We start from the raw sequence: 14,459 nt of genomic DNA on the forward strand, positions 1-14,459 counted from the left end.
AATATAGGCTTAACTATTTGGAGAAATTGTGCATACTGTTGCATCTAAGCAAACGGCCACTTTGTTTATCCGTCTTATTCAGAATGTCCTAAAATCGTACTACCTTTACTGTAACTTTCAAAGTTAACAGGGTTATCAATTCTTTAAAAAATTAAGACATTAAAGTTATTGTCATTACTTACATTACATTACTACAGCTGGATTCAGGTTTACGAGTTTGTATAATTTTAGGTTAGGAACATCTTTTACAAAAGTTGTTTTCCAAACATCACACAACTGGATATTTATCTTAAAGTCTGAAAATAGAAACCTGTTGACAATGTATGCGATTAACTACGTTTTCTTTTAACGAATACTGAACACTTTAAAGTTGTGATCATTTTAATGATGTTGGTTGCCCTCACTTTATTTTTAATGTGAATCATCAAATGTTTCTTAATTATTCAAGAAATTGATTAAACGTCTGCTTGCAAAATTGTCCATCTAGTAAATTGCTATTCACACCCATAGAAATGGTTTAGTCCACTTAATACTTTTAAACTGGACTCCAGTACAATTCTCTCATTACCCAGAAATACACTTTAAGGACTCTCTCTCTATATATAATATATATAAAACACCATTACAACGTTTTAAGTCACACGTTGTGTATTTCATAATAAAGTGTTTTTATTTAATGCAATCTTCAAGAATTTAAACACACAAAATGCAGTGAGAATGTTCACAATTTTGAGACCACAGTTGTAAATAGAAACATTAATATTTCATAAGATTATAAATATTTGATACTGCAATTGTAAAATGCACATGTTTTATAAACTGAAAAAAAAATCTTTGCTTTCTTGCTAAAAGGCAATGTCATTTAATCCTGTCTCCTAAGCAGCTGATGATTATTCACAGAATTTAAAATTACAGCTTTTATTTTATAGTTTGCTTCTTTTTTAAAGTTTATACTAATATGTACAATGTGTGTCTATTATAGCTGTGAAATAAAGACGTTTTAAGGCAAAGCGATAAGTTCACCCTCAATCATCAAGGAGACTACAGTCCTGAATTATAGTACAATACACACCCACTCGGGGTGCCTTGTGGCCCTGGCCAACATTTTGGACACTTTATTCTAAACTGGGAGGGGGGATCTAGAACTGGGAGAACTATTAAAAGAACCCTACAAACCTTGAGAATGTTTAGTTTACACGGTGCCACGTTTTCAAATCAGAAACTAGAATTGCCAGGGGGGAAATAAACCAAAATCCAAATGCTAAGAAATGTTTATTTACACTGACTGTCCCTTCATATTACTATTCAGTTTAATAGCTATGTTTGATTTAAAACCTGCCCCATATTCTAGACCGACAGATATTTGTCACTGGATAATTTTAGGCTACTGATTTTTCTAAAATAAAATACCACTGCTTGTGATGGGCTCCTCTGTCTTTCTGACCAAAACAGGACATGAGAGATCGCCTCTCTTCTTATGGTTTACTCATCCTGCATAATAGAGGTCGGTGGTGCTGCTGAAATAAATTCCCCAATTCTCCTTTCCCCCAGCCCCTCTTGATCTGGTGTTTTCCTGGGCCAAAACTGCCTGGGTGGAGGCAATGGGACAGGAAGAAGCTTTCTGGATGCATTTTTTTATATAGTCATTGTTTAGTCTGATTTTTTTTTCAGTTAAGAGCCAAAGTTGATAGGTTTACCAGTTTTTCACCCAATAAGTTGTATAAGTTCTTTATCCAATAGCCATGATAAGTATTTTTGCAATCAGTATCCTGTATACACAGCAGTGAGACAAGCAGGAGATCTTAAAGATACGTCTACTAATTTATACCATCGGAAGACCACCGGTTCTCAGTCAGATTTTGACGAGAACCTGTTCCCCCCAAGACATTCTGCAACTCCATGCTGTCCTTGGGAAGCCGGCGCTCGGAAACCACCAGCAGCTCTGCACTGCGGCCTCGTGTAGATTTCTCCAAGGCAAACCAGGGCCTTTTGCAAAAGTCATCCCAGGCTACTTGCTGCCCGCCAGCTAAGGGACAACGCCTTCCAGGGAGCAAGAGAAGCAGCGTCTGAGCTACAAAATGCGATGAACTAACGGGAAAAGGGATCTGTGCAGGGTTGTATAGATGAGTGTGTTATTGTCTAGTAATGCACGCACACACGCACGGCAAAGACCCCAAAGAAAAGTCTCCTTCATATGGAAAAGGGTGTTTTTGTTTGTTCGCTTCCTATGACACACTCCCGGAAGTTGTGATGTTTACTTCAAAAGTTTTCCAACCAAGCTATGAGGAAGGGAAAAAATCAGCTAAGTGCCCAATGCACTCCTTGATCGCCCCCATCCCTTGCTGGCCAGCTTTCTCAGAGTCATGTACACCCTCTAGCCTTTGACTGAGCCCAACCGAATGAAGAAATGAGGGCAAATTAAAGAAAGAATCCTGGACATTTTTGTTAATACAATGCCTTGGGGTTTCTTTCCCTGTTACATTTTTTTAAATTAAATTGTTGTTTTCTATCCCCAAAGCCAAACACACAAAAAATAATAATGGTAAAACTCATCGAACAAACCGGAGAACTATTTATTCGGTTCACAGTCGTGTGAAATGCAGCAATAAAAATCTTTGGACTTCAGCAAAAGTTGTTTTTAATTATTTTTTTTTGAATTTCAAAAAACAGTGTCCAATGTCCATTAAAACAGCGCTTAAGTCTATAGAAATGTAACTTAAGCATTAAAAAAATTGATAAAGATACCATCTAAAATCTCCATAGAACCAAAATAAAACAAAACAAAATCAAAAATATTTTATAATCAGATATTTTGGATTTTTACACCTTCCCTGTAAATTATATACACATAGAATATTGCAGAATTATATCTAATACACAATATTTTCACTATTAATGCTGGTATAATCTTTATACACTGGCCCTTATTTTATTTTTTTAATTAAATTATTGCATTGTATAAACTTTGACTGAAAACTGCCCCCTTCCCCGGCCTTCCCCCGGCTCCCTTTCTATTCACTGTCTGACTTGCCGTCTTTTGATGTGGTGGAGTGGTTGTACAGTCCTTGTGCCATGAGATGCACCGCCAGGGTGTTCTTGTTGCCAGTGGCTTTCTTGATTTTGGCTCGTTTGTTCTGAAACCAGATTTTGATCTGCGACTCGTTGAGGCTGAGTTCCTGAGCCAGGCTCTGCCTCCTCTGCTCCGTCAAGTATCTGTTCGTCTGAAACTCCGCTTTCAGTCTCTGCAGCTGCTCCGCGGTGAAGGCTGTCCTGGGACGCTTGTCTTCTTTGTTGGGATTCTTCTTCTTTGGTTTACGAGAGCGGGGGCCTAAGGTCCAGGGCGAAAGAAAAACCATCAGAAACACACACCAGAGAAGTGATGGGGCCGAGGGGGCTGGAAAGGGTGTCCGGGAGGGAGAGGTGGGTTGGTTGGTTTGAAATGGCAACATCTTATGATTATTGGGCGGGGAGGGGCGGGAGAAATGATCTCAAAGAAATTCGAGGACTTGAGGTCATTAGTATGGGTGCCACTTGGTACCCTGGGCCCAGCCAGGAGCTCCGGACACTGAATGACACGAAGGCCTCGCTCGTCTCTTTTCGCGCTGCTTGGGCGAGAGAGTTTCAAACTGAAGTCACTAGATCAGCCCTTGGGAGGAGAGAGAGCGAGCGATCTCCCCTCCCCCCTTTCAGTGACTGCCTGCTGTGGGGGGCCGTGGGGCAGACATGAGTGCGTGGCGAGGAAGAGGCATTCGGGGCCTGCAGTCTGGTGACCAAAGGGGGGCTGCTGCCTGGGACCCCAGAGCCTCTTGCAAAAAGGGAAAAGAAGGGCGCGGGGGCAGGAGGGAGGCAGACACAGGCCCACACACCTCTACAAAAGCCACTTTCCACAGCGGCGCTATTGCGTGAGACACGGGAGTCACATCCACCCAAGTTCATTGTTTCCTTTTTAACCACCACCTTTGGGACTTAAACTCTCCCCTGCCTGGGGCAGCCGCTGGAACGCCCCACAAAGAAGGACCCAGTCCGCATCCCTGGGGTGGAGGCTGTGGGGCTGGGGCGGGTTGTGGGAAGCCGCAGGGTAATGCTGGTGTGTATTTGCCAGCTCCATTTCTGGAAGTCCTTCCTTGGGGGGGGATGCTACTGTCGATGGCCTCTAATCTGTGGAGAATTGGGTATGTGAGTGGATATTTTGGCAAGGGGAGAATCAATCCCAGCTTCAGCGATCTCTGGCTCTCTTTCCCTCCCCCCCCCCGGATTTTGTGTTACACTTTGCAGGAAGCCCCTGGGGGCTCTCTGCTCGGCCCACGCGAGCTTCCTGACAACCCTCTCCAAGAGGGGACCAGGCCAGTTGAAATTTTACACATGATCCTAATTTTTGGCATCCATATGGTGTCTGTAAAAGCCAGACCCCTAAAAGCACAGGGACACGTGAGCATCACGGTAGTTAGCAAACTGTAAACAGCACCTAAACCCGCGGGTTTAAAGCAATAAGAAAAAAGGCTTCTGGCTGGTGACAAGTCAATCAAAGGGCGGAAGACGGGTTCTGCCACAGGCTGAAATATGACTGACAGAGCCAGCCAGGAAGTGGATCTATCCTGCACAAGAGAAAATGGGAATACACCGGGCTTGATTAGTTCCCAGCTTTAGTAGATATAATATACAGTGCAAATAGGCCCCATAATGCCTGGGAAAGTGTCAACCATCTTCCCAACTACAATTCCCCCTCCGCAGCCTCCCATTCTATTTTATATACATCTGCTTAAAAGCCCTAATTATTGCCCACAAGGTATGAGAAATGAAAACAGAGCCCTGTTTGTAACGGGGATTCTTACATCAATAATGCCTAGGCTGCTGGTGTATTGTGATTTTCTTTTGAATTTACATATTTCTGCCTCTACGCCTAGGGGACAGGTTTGTTTTTTCTAGTTTAGTGCCACGTTTCCAGAACCAACCAGCCCAGCTCCAAAGGCGTTGGTTAGAAATAATCTTCAGCTTTAAAAACAACAACAAAAAAAAACCCAACCTTTGTCCCTTTCTCTTTGCTTCAAATCGACCCTCGCATTGTGCTCGAAATAAAAAGAAACAAATACTGTCAAAAGAACCACCCAGCTCTCCAGTTTTGCTAAGGATTCTCGATCTCACCTCTTTTCTCTGTCTGTATCATTGTCTAGGAAACTTAAAGTGTCCAGGGCTATGGTGTAATTCGCTCCCTTTTCATAAGTGTGCCCAGTAGCCTCTCTATATACATATTTACCCAAAACACATCTGCAGAAAAAAAGTGTCTTGCAAAGGATACAATTTCTTTGGGATTTTTAAAAATACAAACGCGTTAAATTAAGTATTTTAAATCCAGGAATGGCTTCACTACTGAAAAGTGAAACGTGCATCTAGAAGCAATAACATATATCTATATTTTATACCGTAAACAGAAATTGTTAAGAAACCCTCTTTCTTACATTACATCGGGATAATGCAGAAATCCAAACGTTTATTTATATCGTAACAGGGAGTAGGTTGGCGTTTTGCATGGCTCAAAATTATTTTATTTTATTTATTTTCTTCAACATTATTCTACACACCACCAGCGAGGGTTCTCTCTCTGGCCTGTGCCATTGTGGGGATATATGTTAATTAAATATTAACAAAGGAGAGGAGTGGAGAACAATGGAGTAAATTTCAATTCAGACTGGAATATTGGAGCTAAAGAGTTCCTTCTCATTTATTACAAACTATTTTTAAACCCAACATGCATTCCTATGTTCAACTGTACAACAGTTCGGGGTGGGGGTTAGGGAAGGGACTGGCTAATCGCTGTTGGAAAATACTTTTTTTGTGAATAGATTTTTTTTTTAAATTCTGTTTGACAGCCTAGACAACGGTATTTTAAAGAGGTTTCTAATTCTTTTGAATGAAGGTTAAAAAAAATAATAATAAACCCTAGATCCACTCCTGCTTTTCCTGCATTAAAACAATGAAATTCGCCCTGTGGGTTTTAAACCGCTTCAGAGAGAGAATTTCAGGAGTTTCTTCTGAAATCGCACTCCAGCAGGCACGCCTTCCCAGATCCTCTGAATAACTTTCTCATCCTCTGGAAATCTTTCCTGATCCCATGAAGATCTGAACTAAAGTGCACGTGTGAAAATTACAGAAAGCAAAATAAAGAAAGGAGACAACGGCGAGTTAAGGGCCTATTTTAAAACAATAAAAATATTTGGATTTTGCAAATGCACAATGCAAGGCCTATTGGATAGGCAGCTGGATATATGAATTCCACTCCTCACCCTCCAAACAAACCCCGGGATTTTACTCGAAAGGAGAAGATGGGCAGATTCCTTGGAGGATCTCCGTGGAGTTCAAAGCAGGAGCTTTAATGGATTTTTTTCCCACCTTTTCTTTTTAATACCATGCCAAACCCCAAATCCCCACACTAGCACCGTCCCTTTCTGTTTTAAGATCTAGCTAAGCTAACTGCTGGTCGCTCTCTCTCTCTCTCTGTGTAGACAGGAGGAATTATTTTCCAGTTTATCCGCTTTCATTTTCATCTGCCTATAGTAAAAACATCCCCATATCTTCATTACATTTAAATACGTTTTTAAAAAAGTGTTTCTCTCCGTTTTTTTTTAATTTGGGTGACTATATTTTTTCCCCCGTCGCTTTTCAACCAACCAAATATTTTCTGAAGACCCATGTGGAAAGATCAGCTTAGGCTTCACTGATTCAATGGTTGGTTGATACAGAGAGCGGGAGAGGGGCTTGGTGGAAACCAGCCTGTGAAATGGGAAGTGGGGTGAAGGGAAGGGGAGGCCGGGCTCCTGGCAAGTGCTAGTGAAGAGGGCTCTTACCTGAAGAAGGCCTGTCCGAGTATCTAGTACAGTAAACCCAGGCTGGCCAGAGCATGGGCTGGTTACTGGTGTTGGAGCTGGCTTGGGAGCTATCAGAGTCCGAGCTCACAGACAGATCGCCGCCGCTTAGCCCTCGGGATTTCAAGGCTCCTTCCAGGGCCCCGGAGTCGCCTCCTTTCTTGGCTCCCCCATTGAGGGCAAGGGCTTTGGAGCCTCCTTCTCCTTCGCCCGCGGAGCCTCCCCCTCCGCCGGTGAGCTGCCCCCCAGCTCCCGGCACCGCAGAGGGACTCCGTCGGTTCTCCCGGCCGCCTAAGAGCAGCTGCTCCGGGCTACTGCCGCTGCTGCCTCCGCTGCTGCAGGTCCCCCCTTCCTTCCTCCGCCCGAACTCCGGCCTCAGGATGTTGTCTATGAAAAAGTTCGTGATCCGGTGCGGGTGCTGGTGATTCCCAGGCGCCTGCAGAACCACGGGCAGGATCATCGCCCGGCTCCTGTTGGGCTCCGCATCGCTGCTGCTGCTGCTGCTGCTGCTGGACTCCTGCTGCTCCAGTGCTTCTTCCCTAGGACTGTGGTCATTCTCCTCCATGCTGTAGCGCAAATCCCCCAAATGTTTCTCTCTTTAAGCCCCCACCCCCACCCCTTTTTGTGCGCGAGCGAGTGGGTTTTATAAAACGTGTGTTTGTTTGTTCCCTGGCTCCGCTCAGTTCAAATAGCATTCACAATCCAGAGCTGGCGAAATCAGAGCCTCGGACTTTATACCCAAAACGTTGTTTTTAAATCCCCCTTCTTTTCTTTGCCTTTCTTTCTTCCGCTTGTCAGCCTTTCAGTTCTGCAAACCAGCGCATTCTTTCCCCCAAAATGTGTTCATCATTAGGACTTTCATTAACAACCCTTTCCGGCCCCCCACCCCCGCTCTCTCTCTCTCTCTCTCTTCTCCAGCTCCTGGGTTTTAAAAGAAAAAAAGAGGCCAACAGTATCCTAAAAAAAATTGTGAAGATCCTTCAAGGGGAAAAATAAAAAGAATAATAAAAATCTCAATGCTGCCACATCTGCTTGGAGAGAGAGACTCTAGAAGAGGGTGTATATTTCTCTCTACACACCGCACAGCACACGCAGGCTGAGACACACAGAGACATATGGACAAGCAAGGCAGCTCTCTCTCTCTTTCCCCTTCTCTGAATAAAATATTCCAGGTTACGTGGCAGGAGTTAGGAAAAATCTCTCTCGGTCTCTCTATAGTTTGGGTATAAATTTAGAAGCCACTTAAACTGAACCTGCAATACTTTCACTCTGGATTTTTGTTCTTATTTTTAATAGAGCCCCTCAAGTGACGTTGCAAGCCCGGTATCCTAGACACGTGCCTTTGGCCAATGGCAGAGGAGGCATTTCCACACGTGATACAGTAGCACTCTAGTAAATGACAGCAGCAGCCCCCCCCTTTCCCTCTATCTGCCCCCTCCCCCTTCTTTTAAAGCAATAGTGTCCTCTCTACTCGAGTGTGTGTGTGTGTTTTTAAAGGAGAGAGAATGCAGAACTAGCTAACCCCTAAACAACAGATAGATACATCACCACTTGCCCTGCTGATCTCTTTCGCGTTATATCTTTGTCTGATTCATTAGAAAAGCCTCCAGTCTACATTTTTTTAAATTTCCATATTGTTTACCATGGGGGGGGGAGGGAGAAGGGGGAAATCCCACAATTCCTTGCACAAATGCATAAATAATATTAAACGAGCTGCTGTGTGATACAAAGGGATTTTTTCCTGCAGCCCCTTTATTTGCAAGGGGATACAAATCAGATGCAGTTAATTTTAGAGCAACTCTTTCGTTCGCTCCCTACGCTCTCCCCTCATCCGTTTCCCCTGATTCTGAAATACGCCCTGCAGAAGACCAGTGCAAATATAACAGGGAGACAAGGTGGCTTCTTTTTCAAATGTTCGAGGCGGTGGTGCTGGCTGCGGCGTCAGGGAAATAAACAGACGTGGGAATGATAATTGACTCGTTCTGTTGAAGGCTGGACAGAAGCCTTTGATCATTTATTCCAGCTTCAGAAACAATATTAAGCAGAGAGGTTTCCCATGGACAGGCAATGCGACGCGATTCTGCCCCTGCCCCCCCCTGAAGTTTTTTTCTTCATCAAAATAATCAAATGCTAATTTTTCGTATTGAAAAGCTGCCGCGATGTCCATTCGCTTGCCCTTGTCTTTAGAAAGAAATCCCGTGAAACCAAAAATTGGGATCAAAGTCTATGTGGGTTGGAAAGGGGGGATTATGTAATTTTGAAGGGGTTTCACGTGTAGTTTCAAAGTGGGTCTCCCTACCCACCCCCACCCCCCTCTTGGCGTTACCAAAAATCTCATTCTGTTGTTGCTACGAATTTTCCTGCCCACCGCCCTCAACAATCCGCCCGCAGACAAACCAAAAATAATCAGCTGCGATCCGCGGGATCTTTGCTTGGCTGGTCTTGAATTTGTGAAAGTCACCAAAAGGTCAGTGAAGCGCAGGAGAGTTAGTGCCGCTTTAATAACACACACACACACACCCTGTAGGGGTGGGGGGAGGGATGGAGAGAGGCGATGCCAAAAAAACTGTTGTGATCGGCGGGCACCAGAGCCAGCCAGCGCCAGAGACGAAATGTAGGCGAGAGGCCAAAACACAAACAATCAGGAGGCAGCTCCTGCCCTTCCCGGGTTTGCAAAGCTAGACGGTCCTCTCGCCTCGCCCCCGCGGCATGTCTCCCCTCCCCTGCTCCGGAGAGGAGCCGGGGAGCCGAGAAGCCTGCACGGGCAGGAAGGCGGAGGGCTGGGAGGCCGACACAAGCGCAGGGAGGCTGGGAGCAGAGCGCGCGGATACAAAAGCTGGGAGACCAGGGAAGTTGCCGGAGGCGGCAGAGCCGATTCCCTCCCCCCGGGCTGGTTCCTGAGCCCTGGCTTTGCCCACCAGGTTCCAACTTTTGCTGTTGCCTTGTTCTTTGAGGCACCGTTTTCTCAGGTGCGAGGAGAGAGCGAGGGGCAATAGTCTGAGCTAAAAGGGAACCAAAAAAACCCCCACCTCAAATTAATTAGCCTTCCCCACGGGGGAGGACCCGAAGCAAGCCCACGCAGAGTCATGCATGGTGCCCACTCATGGTGAAGGTGATGATGATGTGATATGGACTTAGCGCTGGTAATTAGGAGCTATCTTTAGTGCTCGACAGCTGCAATCAAACGGGGAATGCCAGGATGGGCTAGAAACCAGGAGGGTGTAACTGCACAAAGCACAATCTAGTCTTGTTTGTAGGAAACCCTCATCGAGCGAAATCCTGGAGCGTCTAGACGCAAATCTGGACAACCACCTCCTGGATTTTCACTCCCCGTTCAGTCCGCAGGACCACAGAGACGGTCGGTCCCTCGCCTATGCAGGTCCCCGCTCATAAGATCCTGCGTTTGGACATCGCTTTTGTGCCACCCAAACGCTCACACTGAAAGTATTGCGAAGGGTTTTGTTATGGTTGGTTTGGGTGGAGTTTATGTGTCTTTGCAGGTCTGGCGGGAAAGGACGCAGCGAATCTCTTTTGCATCGTCCAGAGGATCCAGCAATGAGATCAGGTCTTGATGACCTAAAGTTGTTTTTGCTCAAACAAGCACCAGGGGTTAATTTTTTTTGAAGTGCCCCATGAAAAGCGATTAGTCTGTCTCCCAAGAAGTATTTTCTAATTACTTCGAAGCCCCGGCTTGCTACTACCCCATAATTAAACGCGCTCAAGGTGTTGCACGTCAAATATTTCGCTCCCGGGCGGATCCAAGTTATTGACTAGAACTTAAAATATCTTGAAATAAACTTTCCTGTCCAGTGTATCAAACACGCCTGTCACCCTGCGATGACACGTCAACGTTTCCATTTGTTAAAGTGAGCTTTAGCAGAGACATTTATACAGCGAATATTTCCAAACAGGCAGGGAGGTGAAGAGAATTCCTCAGACAAACTCCAAAGCAGGAGATAAACAAAGCTGCACAAAACAATAACTGAAACTGACCGAGCCCTGACAATAATCGCGGCGAAGGAACAACTCTGCTTTACAGAATGGAGGGGAAAGAGGTGGTCCGATACCTGACTAAGGAAATTTGAGTTACATTCTTTTCCAATAGTATTTCTGTCTAAAAGTTCAATCCCACTTCAAAGATTTGCAGCAGCAATTTTATTTTCAGACTGCAGTAGTACTGCAAATGCTTTTTGTTTTGTTTGAATATACTTTTTACTTACTAACTACTGCAGATGGCCGGGGTGTGTGTGTCTACTTTGAAGTAGGTTTGTGCTTTTTCAAGGTATCGAATAGAGCTGGTTCACTGCTAAAGTAGATTTTCATATCCAGCGATGGACTGAGTGTTTCTTTCCCCTATATGTACCTGTCTAGTTAAAACGCGGATCAATTAAATGGCTACCATTAAAAATGCATTTGCCTCTAAAGCATAAGCATCGGTAGCAAAAATAAAACAATATAAAAATTTCGCACTTTTAGAACGCCCTTGTTTTTACATTTTTTCACGTATCACACCCAGAAAAGTTAGTTATTAGATTATAATTTGGAAACATTAGAAGGTCAAAGTTGTCCAGCTCGATTGTATTCCAGGCGTGGTGTGGCTTGCTCTGCAATTCCATTGAAAATATTCGACTGTCGTGCTGCAGTGAGGTTTGTATCGTTACTCTGCTAACCTTCTCTCTTGCTGCTCATGTTGGCGGATATGGTGAAAGTTAGAAGTCATGAAAGCAATTAGCTAGGCCAGTCCTTCGCTGGACTTGTCAGTCACACCGTTGGTAGAGGTGCCCTGGTCACTCTGAAAGCTGAATCATAACAGAAACAATGGCAAAGGCTACGCTGATAGATCCAAGGCCAGCTCTGCCCCCGTACCTCGGCTCTGTTAGTGCCCGGCACTCAGCAGGGACAGCCCCCAAAGAGGCAAAATGCACAGTACCCCGTGAAAAATCCAGAGAACCTGCCCCACATTCAAACCCACCCCGTCCCTGCAACAAAAGGCCAGGATACTGCCTGCAAATAGTTGACATGCACCACATTTCACAGAGTTTTATGAGATTTCCAACCCAATAATGCCTCTGGAATTCATTCCTTCCCGTCCTCTCCCCCCGCGCCCCTTCTCTCCCCCTGAACAATGGTGACTGCAGAGGAGGTGAACGTTTTTGTATCTACTGCCAGAGGCAATTGTTTTGAAAAACACATTCTCATATAGTTTGAGAAACGGGCAAGCACAGAAGTGGTTAAACCCAACCAGATAAGATCCCAACCGGGCAGTACAATCCCCCAGAGCTAGCTAAACCGAACAGCATTGCTTGTTATTGCTTCCCAAACGTGTTACGGGGGATCACTTATTAACAAGACAGACATTGGAGTCTGTTTCCGAGGAGGGGAGAAAAAAGGAGCCAGACTTTCATACCCCCATTCGTCCTTGCGTGAAGGCTTTTGAACGGTAACTGGGCACTACCTTGTGTGCCCAGCGTTATGCTGATGTCAACACACCCAGTAGCGCTCCAGTTGTACAGCTTTTAGGAAAAAAGTCAGCAGGGGCTTTAACTTCCCTAGTGGTTAAAATAAATCTGAACTGTTGTCCAAAAAAGATCCACACGCACCACAAAGCTGTACCCTGGCAAGGTACCATGGGAGGAAAGCCTCGAACACAGATCATAGTTCTGAGGCTGCCTTTTGCCCGGCTGCTTGGTTTTTATTACATAACGCAGATAGCAAATACACTTTAGAAACCTACACTTCACAAAGCTGAACAGGGAAAAACCAGGCAGCTTTTCAGGCTCTGGACATGACCTGCCATTAAGGTGAGACGAGCAATCAGTCCAGGTGATCCGTTTCCTGTAACTGTTTGGGCTTCACATCAGGAAGACTTCCCCGTCAATTGTGGTAACTGGATGGTCTAGAAAGCCTGGGGTTTACTTTTCTTGGGGATCATGGAAATGTGATCACCTGTTTATGCTGAACATACACCCTCAGCCTAGCAATGCACTGACGGTGAGGTGGGCATGCTGGAAAGTTGGGGGGATTGTATTGCTAAGTGACCACATTGTGTTGAAGGTTATTTTTTTTCTTTAGAATTAGAAAGTAGCCTTATGAACATCATGGTCATTTCCATTGGCGGTAGAAGCTGGTAAAGGACAAATTCTCCAGAAACCCACCTACTGTATAAGTTGCACAGTTTGAATATCATATCGAGCGTATGCATCGTTTGTTTAAACTCGTGTCACATATCTTGCTGATCTCTACAGAATGACACGTACCTTTTATCTGACAGAGGTTACTCTTAGTCTACAAGAGTAAGAGAAATGCAATCATTTCAACAACAAAGTTGCAACACACAGTGTATGCTGGAAAAACCAAACCTCAGTTCATTTCCACGTTATTTTTAAAGAGATGTTAGCAACAAAGAAAAAAAGATGTCACGGAAGATAAACGTTGTGTCATTGGCCATGACAGGGTGTGGATGGATAGCTGTAGCTCTCCATTTCAAAGGCAACAATAGTGCTTTAACGCACCTACCCGGGAGCGTTCCTAATACTAGGCAGGTCTGCGTGCACCTAGGTGGCGAGCACACTTGTTCAAAGGCACTTGCTGATGTTGGTAAAACTTCTCTGGAAGGACGGATCTTGAGTACTGCGGCATCTCCACCTTCCAAACAGCAGCACAACCAAGAGACTACTAGGGCCCGATCCCGCTGAGCTCCCAGGGAACGGGGCTTTTGAAATGGCCAGGCACTGGGAAGCTTTGCCCGAGGAAAGCCTTCTGCGGGGTGCCCACTAAAACATGACTGAAATCCAGCTGGCTGCGTTCCCGAGTTCACGTTATACACTACAGCCGGCCTAGCACCCAGTTTATGACGAGGGAGGGGGACGTACTCCATAAGTTCACCCAGCTCTGGCTCCAGCCATGATCGAGACCAAACTCTTAGTCAGGCAGCTTCCCCCCAGGTATTAACAGGAGCTAACAGGCGTTTTGCCGCAGTCAGGGATTCAGAATCGGGCCCAAATGCCCAAGTGACATTTATTTTTCTTTTCCACTTTCAAGGAGCGAGGCAGTTTCCCAGGAGAATGAAAGTCTGGGGCTGTCCCCATCCGTTAGAACGATCACCCCGACACAGGACATTGGCGCCTCCAGAGAGACTTGGCCTGGAATTATTTTAAACAAGAATTTGACAAATAACCGAAATAACTGACTACCTGGAGTTCTGGGGGAGAAAATAACCGAACAGTTTTTAAAACATGCCCCAAAAAGTTATTTCCCAAAAGGCTTTTTTTTTTATCCTCAAACCTCCATTGCGCTGCCCGTATTTTTTCTGGTAGTTTTTGCATAAAAGTGTCATGGTTTTATTTTCTTTCTGCGATTTAGAGGAGTTAATCCGCACAGACACAACAGCTTCTGTTGTGACGGTAAAGTTCAGCAACTCTACACCATTCGGAGCATTAGCGGAGGACTAGGGAAGGGAAATGGGACCTGGTCTTAGATTTCCCACACATGTAACTAATTCCCTGAAACGCCTTTGGATTTACACCTCAACATTTACTTGGAGCCAGAAATAGTCAACGCTCTAATTAACTGCGTAATTTCAACTCCAACTTCCCGCTA

General features: G+C 45.0%; 1 protein-coding gene across 1 annotated transcript; it reads right to left on the reverse strand.

Moving 5' to 3' along the window:
- Window positions 1–3,011: 3,011 nt before the first annotated feature.
- On the reverse strand, window positions 3,012–7,425 carry EN2 (engrailed homeobox 2). The gene is made up of 2 exons (XM_045006449.1): window positions 6,843–7,425; window positions 3,012–3,328 (listed from the first exon to the last, which is right to left on the reverse strand). Exons 1-2 carry the CDS (start codon window positions 7,423–7,425, stop codon window positions 3,012–3,014), a joined length of 900 nt encoding a protein of 299 aa, XP_044862384.1.
- Between the last annotated feature and the right edge of the window lie 7,034 nt (window positions 7,426–14,459).

This window comes from Mauremys mutica, chromosome 2, assembly GCF_020497125.1.
Source record: "Mauremys mutica isolate MM-2020 ecotype Southern chromosome 2, ASM2049712v1, whole genome shotgun sequence".
Classification (NCBI taxonomy): Eukaryota; Metazoa; Chordata; order Testudines; family Geoemydidae; genus Mauremys; species Mauremys mutica.

Excerpts from the sequence above, each read along its gene's own strand:
- EN2 (XM_045006449.1), bottom strand. The coding sequence starts at position 7,425 with ATGGAGGAGAATGACCACAGTCCTAGGGAAGAAGCACTGGAGCAGCAG. Across the intron at positions 3,329-6,842 it reads CTCGGACAGGCCTTCTTCAG|GCCCCCGCTCTCGTAAACCA; the intron begins GTAAGAGCCCTC and ends CCTGGACCTTAG.